Below are 10,453 nucleotides of genomic sequence, written 5' to 3' on the forward strand. Positions count from 1 at the left end.
GATAGAAAAATATAAACATAAAACAACATGCCTGAATGTGAAACTAGAGGAAGACAGACAACCTCTTTATATTTTGGCAGTTTGCTCTATTGCATGTAAGTTAAACGTACCTTTAAGATAAGTTAATTCGGCATCACTGTTGATGCTCAGTAAGTCAGCTCCTTGATTCTGACATGAAATATAAGCTTCTTTCCAAGAAAGAGCTGCCTGAGTATTAAATTGGTAGCAACTTCCCATCTGCTCATTCTTTTCCCAATTACCATCACAGCCATTTTCTGTTGATAAAAAGATACGTTAGTGATCATAAAGTAAGGATTTAATGTTTACTATTACTTAGAATGCTTATAAGTCCTGCAATTCAATGTGCTTACTATAAGGATATGCTTAAATTGGGGATTATTGCTTGACTAGACCACAGTTTGATTATTTGGTTACACAAGGCATTTGAAGTCATAGGACACCCAATGACTCAGGCTGATTAAAGCTTCCACTATCCTACTGACCACCCTCCCTTTATCCCCTATCAAGTACAATGCCATATTTTAGCCCATACCTGCCTTCTATCTATGGGTAGGAGACTTTAACTGTGCTCACACTTTTAAGCCCCCAAGTTAATGAAAAACAAGCTCACGTGAAAATGGTGGCAGGATGCAGAGGGGTTTGCCCACGGCCTGCAGAGAAACTATTGCATGAGTATGTCTGTGTGCAGACACGCTGCTTAAATACTCAAGATTTAGAACCCAAGTGACTACATTATTGGGAAACTCAGTCCAAGTTTCTCCTTAATAGTTTAATAAGATAATTCAATATACAATATACACTAATAAATAATACATAATTATCATTATACATGTATATGTACATGTGTGTGCATATGTGCACAAACATATATGTTCATTGTATAATGTACCTATTATTTTCTTTAACAAATATTTTAAAAGTGTGTATCATTTCAGACAAAAGCCTTCAAGCTATGTTCTGGACAAGACAAATAGGTCTTGATACAACTGGCTCAAAAATACACTCAAAGACTCCCTTGTGCTCTCTAGAAGAGGGAGCACTGGGTATGTCCCAAGCTTCCCTTGTGGGGTTTCCAAAGGGCCTCCATAACCAGTCACATGCCACATGGCCTTTCAAGCTGGAAGGGCCCTTAGATACCATCTTGGCTAACGTCCTCCTTTCACAGGCGGGAACAAAGGTCTAGAGGTGTTTGTGCAGAGCTAATCAGAGCTCCGGCCTCTCCATCTGGGCTATTGATCTTCTAACTGGCTAACACTGCTCCTTCTGCCACTTTAGAATGGCTCACACAGCAACAGAGGCTGCCGTGTCATGTGGTAAACACAAAATAGGTGGATTTTTAACTATACTGCCTAAAGGTTCCTTATTACCACTGGGCCCTGTGCTTATAAACCCAGGGGCTCCCAGTGCAATAGCAGTGTGTTTATGACTATAAAAATAAAATCTCATGGTTTAGCAGTCCTTGGGTTTGAAAAACTCAGTCTTGCTTCTTCCATAAAATTAACTCTGGGAGGCCTATGAATACATTAAAAATCCACTCTCCCCCTGCCATGCAGAGGAGGTTAAAGGCATTGAGACAGATGCTAGTCAAGGCTGCAAGTCAGAGTGGGATAAATATGTTGGGAATAAGGAGCAGGAATCCTGGGATTTCCACCAGGCTCTGCACCTATGGGGTTTGACCCTGACAATCTGGGTGTTGGTTGCCCCTCACCTGAGAAGTGAGGGTTTGCACTGGCTAACCTCCACAGTCCCATTCCCATCTAAAATTTCTGATCCAGACTACTGTTATATTTACATGCAATTGGTGCCTGGTTGACCCAACTCTGCTTATCAATTAAAGCTGAAGCAAATATTGGCTTTTTTCCTTGCAGTAGGTCCCAGGTGTTTAAAAGCCTGTGCCTCCACCTAGAAAAGTGATTATCAGAGTGTGGTCCCAGACCAGCATCATGAGCATTATCTGGGAACTCATTAAACTGCAAATGACTGGGCCCCACTCTAAACGCACAGAATTAAAATTTCTGGAGGTGAGCCCCAGAAATCTGTGTTCTAACAAACTCTCCAAGCGCTCCTGTTGCATCCGGAAGTCTGAGAACCACTGGCCCAGCAGAAACCTCAATTGCCCGGAACTCTGCATTTTGAAGCTCGGCTTTCTCGAGGAGGGATGAGCATGACTAGATCAGCAGCATGGCTGCTGAATAAGGCAGGACAGTACAGTTGTTCAGGACAAGGTCTGAGGGCTGGATTTCCTAGCTTTAAATCTTAGCTCTGAAATTGATTAGCTGCGTGACTTCAGGCGAGTGATTTAACCCCCCTGTGCCTCACTCACTTTGCTCATCTGTAAAAATAAGGCTGTGTGAGGATTGCAGGAGGTAATAGAGACTGAGTGCTTAAAATAGTAACTGACACTTGGCAGGGCCCTATCAGTATTATTACTTGGGTCTGGAGCTGTTTGCTTTATCTTTACTACAGATTCCTCTAACCTACTCCCCATTAAAAATGTTTCTTGAGTACCTACCACACACACTTCAAGTACTGTGATCCCCTGTAAATCTCAACTGACTGGCAAGAAAATCTGTCTATTACATACCAGATAATAATGCAACTACTACTTTGGTCTCCTTCACTCTAAGGAACAATCAATTCTTTAGCACATCCTGAATTGTTTGCTTCATGTAAGACGCAATTAGAAAACGTGCTCTGATCAATATATCAGAATGGCAGAGGGAACAATTCACCAATTTCGAGATGGTCAGGGATAATGTCTCTTTTGCTCCCCACTCTTTGCTTCAGGCCATAAACATATTTAAGTGTCCACCATCCTAAAAGTGTTTTTTTCAACCTATCTGCCCATCAGACCACCACCTTGCCTCTCTCTTTCTCTTTTCCATAAAATGTAAGAGGCTTACTCACCTCCTGTTCACGGTGCAGTCCATTATAACCCAGCTTCCCTGACCACTAGTCTTTCAGACTGCTCTGCTGAAGGTCAGCACTGCCCATGCTTTTCCTACTTCCTCTCTGACAGGTATCTGTGCAAAATACCACCTCATCCTGTGTCTTCTGTGACACCATCCCGTCTTTGTTCTCTTCCTGGCCTATTTTTGAAAGCAGGTTCATAGCTATACATTAGTTCTCCCTTTCCTCAAATATATACTCCTTGTTTACGATTATATTTGTTCTGACCACTTCTGAATACCTTGGACTCTTCCTTCACCCCTTCACCTCTGGGAAATGGTATCTTTTTCTTTCCATATGTAAACTGTACTAACCCATACATACCTGGGTTTAAGCAGATACCCCACTCTTGATCATATTCATAATTTAAGGTGGTTGCACACCATGGCCCACTGTGCTCTTCATCATGGATGCACTCATGATGCCAGGTCTCAGCAACTAAGAATGGAAATTCACAAGGTCTTCCATAGGCGTTTCCATCTATGGTATATATCTCTGTGGGGTGGGGGGTCGGGGCGGGGGGAGAAGATAGAGGAAAGGAGAGTTAATCAATGGATAATCAGCTTCAGTTAACTAATTTCTCAAACTGCTCTGGAAGAAGGGTGGTTGTTTTCACTTATGAGCAGGCAGTATTTGGGCAGGCTGCATGGTGTGGAAATTCACAGCACAAATGCTGACTGCCCAGGTCTGGACTTGAACTCTGGCTTCGCCACTGACCAACTGTGTGCCTGTGGACAAGCTCTCCAACCTCTAAGAGCCTCAGTTTCTGCATTTGCAAATTGGGAATAACAATACCTAGCTCATAGGTTTGTTCATGAGGATTCAATGAGGTAATCCATGTAAAACTTCATTTCTTGTGAAGTTTTGATAAAGAGCTAAAACACTGTGGCTTGACCAAGAGACAATCAATTGGCTACTGTGGTTGGCACAGTATTTCACCAGAAGGGAAGCCATGCCTGAGATTAAACATATACTCTGTATTCTTTTCTTCAGTAACAGTGGGGTCAGTAAAATACCTTGGAATCACGGAAGGTGGGCGTGGACTTTGGAACCCACTGTGGAGAGAGAGACATGGACAAATAGCCCCGTTCTTCACAGAGAGAACTGAGGTGGTAGAGCGTGGTACAATTGAGGCTGTAGGTTTTAAGGAAGTGGGAGGAAGAGCTGCTGGATCTGTGAGTGAATTTTTGGAGAGGGGCAGCACATGGTAATTCAGGTTATAAAAGAAGAACCTGCTTCAACTGGGCAGTCATAGGACCAGCTGGTGACCAATGAGGCAGCAGAATCACTTTTTTCATTTTAATAACTTTCCCTGGTACACTCATGGAGAGGAACTGAAAAGTTATTTTAACCTCGAATATACCTAGAAATACTAGAGGAAGTGCTCAATACTTATGTTAATAACAGATCTCTTGGAAAGGTGTTTTTTTATAGAACAGCTAACCCTATAACTATTTTGGCCACCTTTTTCCACGTTTGTAATTTTTTAGAAACTATGGTCATTACCAGATTAAAGAATGGCTATTAAGTAAAGCGTAGGAATCAGATCTTATCACCTTTTACCAGGTTAGTAGGGTCCCTTAGAATGTCTCTTATATTTGCATAAAAGTGTACTTAAGATAGCATTTGGTTCCACATTATTGTTCTCAAATGTTCATTTAACTGAAGTGTGAGGTGGCAGGATAGTAAGAAGCTAGGAAAATTCCTTGACAGGCAGAATAATGGAAACTGAGCCTCAATACAAGGACTCATAGCTGGCTCTCTTGTTAGAGCACGCCCACACCTTGAATTTCTGCTGGTTTTCTTTTGAACTCAGGGTCCCACCAGACTTGCATTCATGGGCTTACCTCATGACCCTGTCTCCAAGGCCCCCTTTTCTCTTTCTCTCTCCTGCTGCTGCTTCTACCATTAGCCCTTCCTTCGTTTCACAAACATGCTCTCAAAACCAACTGGACTTGTAGTGTGAAACCTTTCCACTCTACAGGCGGGCCCAAGGCAGACCCACCCCGGGCCCAGACCCCGTCTGGTAACAATGAGCCTTAACTTAATATTAAGCAGCAATACAGCAAAAGGTAAGAATAATTTAGATGTTTTTATTTGCAAGAAATCTCTTAGTTTTGTTTTCCTCTGACATAGAATGGATCTGAACAGGGTATTTCTGTTAAAGAGTAATCTGTCCTTATATTTTATAAGGATCCTGCGTATAACCTAAGTTTTGTTTTTAACCATACTCAACCTCCCAAGACCTCATGACCAATTTCTCTTCCCATGTTACAACACTTAATAGGAGAGTCCCTGAGCACAATGATTATTACTTATGGAAACATCAGTTTCTTTTCTAAATTCTTGTGTTTCTCATACAAAGTGCTTTCCCATACATTTCTTTCACTTCCGCATTACCATAAGCCCCTGGAGTCAGTAGGGGAAGTATTACAAGTGAGGATCAACTGGCTACTGTGGTTGGCAGAGTATTTCACCTGCCTGAGAGTAAATGTATACTCTGTCTCCTTTTCTTTAGTAAAAGTGGGGTCAGTAAAATACCTTGGAATCACTGAAGGTGGGTGTAGACTTTGGGACCCGCTGTGAAGTCAGAGACATGGACAAATAGCCCCGTGAAATCCCCGTTTTGCTAAGTAATTAAATGAGTCAGCCAGTCCCTTAGTAGTAACTGACAGAACCGGCTCTTTGATTAGAATCCTTAACATGTAAGAACAACTTGTGACAGCAATGGCTGTCTTCTCAGGTTTCAAGTTATGTTTCATAGCTGGAAGCTGGGCTTCCTTTGAAAAGCTCTCTGATTCACAGTATGCTCTGCGGAAAGATAAGCATAGAACCACCACCCTAACGGCAGCTGCTAAATTATGCCAACTATTCACGATGAGTTTTATTCTCACACATTTCTTTGCTGCTGCTAGATCTCTTAAATGCCACAGGCTTCTCTAGAAAAATAGACTTTCCTCTAAAGAATTGTCTCCGAATGGGGATAGTAGCCTTTAAAATGACGAGGCACCTACATGGAAAAGTAATATAAAAATTTTTGGTAATATTAGACAAAACGTCTTCAATGGTTAAAAGAAGTTGGCAGGCTTCTAAGAGCTGCTCAAAATTCAGAGAGCTCTACAACCACAGCTCCAATCATAGTCCATTTCCTCTGCATAATTCACCAAATGTTCAAAATGTGAAGAGTGCTAGCAAGGCCAAGATATCGTAATGATATAAATGCCTATCTGGATGCTAGTCAAAGCAGTTTATTTGTAAAATGTATACAGTTACTTTTCTCTGGTGAACATGACTCACACAGGATGGGGGTTGGCTAGAGAGGCAACCCAGGACACAATGACAAATAACTGTTCTTATATTAGACGTAAAATATTTATAGAGCAAAAGCCAAGGGAGAAATAAAGTAGCTATATTTGGGGAACGCAATCCTGGCGTGGAGCTGCAGCTTTGCTGTAACAAGCGTGGTAACTTTGGACTTCGCTTTGTTGCATCTCTGGTATCTTATCTTTCTTTCCTCTATATAATTAGATAAGAAGAGGGGCAGGGACCAGTGTGGGGAGTCTGAGAGAGAGCAGTCCTAGAAAAAGCCCCTAACTTAAGACAGCAGTCTCTGACCTAAGAACAAGAAGGGACTACATAGATTTGGGTAAAATTGCCAGGACTTAGTATTTGATTACATTCCAACAGTGGAAGAGGAAATCAGGCCAACTCTAGGGTGACTTACAGATTTCTGACAGACTTGGCTTGGAAGGTACCAGTCATCAGGAGAGGAATGGAAAAGAGGCAGATTTGGTCTTGACCTCTGTGCAAATTAAATCCTGAGGTTTAAGGTGACATGTGCCTTCTCTTTGAAATTTATAAATTTCTTATTTCAAAATTTGCTGTTCCAAATACTATGTGGTAAGGTCAAGAAACCCTCTACACCCATTTGACTCTCTCTGGGGTGGTGCCTTAGATGGGTCCTTAACCTTTTGGGGGCCACCATTCACTTTGACAGTGGGCCCCCTTCTCGGGAGAATATTATAAATGCATAAAATAAAACACATCGGATTACAAAGAAAACCTGTTATATTGACATGGAGGCATTTTGGGCATTGAAGGAACTTAAAATTACAACTATGTCCCTCAAAAGAATTAGAGGCAAGAGACAGAGTCCTGTCAAGAAAATTATACTTTCTGTTCCTTAAACAAAGACAATGAAACAGGTCAAATCCAGATCAAAAGGTATTTTGCTTCGTTCCTCGTTTTCTCTTAGTTGCCAAGTTGGAGAAGGCTTGACAACACAAAATTTAAACTTGCCATTAAGAAAGCAACTGCTTTTTAAGGCCAGGAGGAAACTGGCTAGCAGAAACAGACCTGTTCAAATAGACAAGGGTCAAGGATTGAAGAAAAGGAAAATCCCACCCCTAACTCTCTAATATTTCCTGGTAACAGCAGAACCTGACATCTCAGAGGCAGCTGCTTCTGCATTAGGAAAGAGAAAAGGGTTCCCTCAGGGCAAAACTTGCACAGATAAGGGGGGAAATGGCAGGCCAGATTGTACTTAAATGAACTTTAAGAGAAGAGGGAAAAATCTCTGTAAAGTTGTGTAAATTTACAAAGAAGAGCAAAGGTGAGATAATAGTTAAGACTTAAAAGATAATTAAAGATATACGTATATCTCAACTTCTGATGTAATTTAGAGCAACAGAATGAAAAAAGACTTGCTTGGGGGATAGCTACTTACATTTAGAGGTTTAAAGAATAAATATGCTAGTTCTTTTTAAACTTTGATCAAGTCTCTAGACTCAAAACAAAGTTCACAATCAACTCCCCAAAAGGCAATAATCATATACTCATTTTTGGAAGCAATTGAGAAAAAGTTAACTATCACAGTGTAATAGGCACACCCAAAATAAAAAGAAGTACATAAACCCACACGAGGCTCCTAAGTTTTTCCATTACATCAAAATCTGCAGATAAGAAAAAATATATATTTCATTTTTTTCCTTCTCTTTCTTCTTTTATCATTTAGAATAGGTCCGGCTTTACTATATCATTTGACTTTTATCCTGTACGAAGGATTTCCTGTTACCCTAACTTTTCTTTGTTCTGGAGTTCAGGACGTAATCATGAAAAGCAGGTAAACACATGCTCAGGCATCAGGGAGATTTTCAATTCCGGGGTGGCACAGAGTTGCTGTGTGACCTGTGACAAGGCACGTACCTCTCCCAGCCTTGCCTGCAACAGAGGGCAAACAGCACTGAACCCACAGGGATAGTTCAGAGTTACTGCCCAGTGGCTGGAACCGAAGGCTAGCTCACTGCCCATACGCCTGTACAACTTTGGGGTCAGTTGTGCATGTTTAGCAGCACATTTACCAAACACAACAGCAAATGAGTCCAAGTCCCTCGCCAATACTCACCGTGGTAAGGCTGGGCACAGAGGCTTTCCCCCGAGCCTCCTTTCTTCCAGCCGTCAGATGAATTTGTGCTTGCGATGGCGATTCCGCCCTTCAGAGCCAACCTGGACTGGGCCGCTCCATACAGGGAGTGGTGCTCGCATTTCCACCACAGCATGGCTCTGGCGTCACAGTTGAACATCCTCAAGGAGTCCGTGGGTTTGGTAATATCGAGGCCAAGGCACTTCTGGGATTGCAAGTGAAAGAGCCGATGCTGGGACACCCACTTCCACAACATGTCCTCGGTTTTGTCACACTCCTTGGCTACTATCCAGTCATTTAGTGGCTTGATACACTGGCCCGTGTTTTCATTGACGATGGTGAATGGATCATTCCCTGAGTCAAGACAGACAAAGAAGGTGTTTCAGGATTCTGAATTGTGTGGCCAATGTGCCTTGGCCCTGCTGGGTGGGGAGAATGTGAGCACCATGGGACCGTTCCTACCTCCGCGCTGTATGAACTGTGATGTATTACAAGGTCAGAGCACAGTGGTGGCCACCGAGGCAGTACAGTGTTGGGGATGAACCTGGGCTCAAGGGCCGCTCTGACTGGGTTCAGTCCGCCTCTGCTACTTGCTAGTCATGTGATCAAGGCAAGTTATTTCACTGCTGTACCTCAGTTTCTTCTGTTGTAGAACAGTACTTCACACAGTAGATGTGAGGGTGAAATGAGCTTATACATACAAAGCACTTAGAATCGTATGTCTATTGTTATTATCATTTCTTCCATGAAATGCTCCCCCCCCTTTATTTAACAAGATAAGGAAACTCCTTAGTTTTCATTTCCTTTAGACAGATGATCTACAGTCAATGAAAAATTGAGTCTATTCTGGACAACTCTGTCTTGCTTCCACTTTACTACGGCAGGTAGATTATTACATGACATTGACGTGTCTCAGAGGAGATGGGCAGGTAAATTACTACATGTCGATGTGTCTCAGAGGAGATGGGCAGACTTCTGAGGGTCCAGAGGAGATGGAGGTCTGGTTCTGAGGGTAGGGGGGAATCTGTGGCCAACTCCATCGCAGCACCTCCAGGAAGGTGAGGGCAAACCCTGGGGAGGGGCTGAGGGCAGGAGGCTTACAGTGTGGATGACTTTGGGAGCCCAAATCTGAGCCATAGGATTTAAGACCCAGTCGGATTGGACAATGGAAAACTCAGAAGTAACCAGTGTTGAGCTGACGGGGAAAGAGGAACCCCCCTGAATGCTCCCGACAGTTTTGCATGAGCTGGGGAAGACGGCGGTAATAAAGAAAACGAAGTTCTGTTAATCTGATGAAATGGGACCTCAGAATGAAATGTAATTTGCTATTATGAAAATAAAGTCATGCATTGTTTCTTGCACAGCTAAGTTTGTGGAGCAAGATTCACATCTGTCACAACAATCCACAACTGAACAATTTGATCAGTGCTTTTACAAAGAAACATTTTTTTTTCATGTTGACGAGAGTAAAGCTGAAATAGTTCTGACAAACTTAAATAATCACGATCAATGAACCAAAGTATTCAGCAGAAGGACCTATAAAATTTTAGTTCCCAAAAGGCACTTTCATTTTGATGCCAGTTTCACAATCACTTATTTGACTAACATTAAACACCGTTTCTAATAATAATTCACAGGCTTTCAGAGTGAGACATTTTCATTCCAAGGACTGGAGGGGGGATTTAACTATGTAAATAATAACTATAGAATTAAGTTCAATTCCAGTTTGACCTTTGGACAGAGCTTTTTTATTTAAATGGCAGCAGCAGCTACAAGAGAAATGATAGGAACAATAAAATCATTTAAAACTTTGTTATTTCTGCTTTCAAATCTGTATTTTAAAATATAGCATAGGGTGGAAGCTAAGTATGTTTGCCCTCACTCTTTCTCCCTTGACATCACTCTGTCATTCTCTACTTTGTGGACACAGTTTGGGAAGATAGTCAACAAAAAAAGAAAATGTACTACCTTAGAAGATTATCACTCACACTTTCTCTAATGTCCTCCTCCCCCATTTCCAATAGCCACTGAGTCCCAGGATGCAGCTCTTTACTAAATTAT

At 41.9% G+C, this 10,453-nt stretch overlaps 1 protein-coding gene across 1 annotated transcript in view; it reads right to left on the minus strand.

Moving 5' to 3' along the window:
• Positions 1-10,453, minus strand: part of LOC102758103 (lymphocyte antigen 75) — a gene marked incomplete at its 5' end in the record, with an annotated part of 157,466 nt that overhangs the window by 140,443 nt on the left and 6,570 nt on the right. The window contains 3 exons of the mRNA XM_006766553.2: positions 111-275; positions 3,295-3,465; positions 8,375-8,746. Coding sequence (XP_006766616.1) covers positions 111-275; positions 3,295-3,465; positions 8,375-8,746 — 708 coding nt within the window. The remainder of the gene's footprint in view (positions 1-110; positions 276-3,294; positions 3,466-8,374; positions 8,747-10,453) is intronic.

The sequence above is a fragment of the Myotis davidii genome, unplaced genomic scaffold (assembly GCF_000327345.1).
Source record: "Myotis davidii unplaced genomic scaffold, ASM32734v1 scaffold59, whole genome shotgun sequence".
In the NCBI taxonomy this organism is placed as follows: Eukaryota; Metazoa; Chordata; class Mammalia; order Chiroptera; family Vespertilionidae; genus Myotis; species Myotis davidii.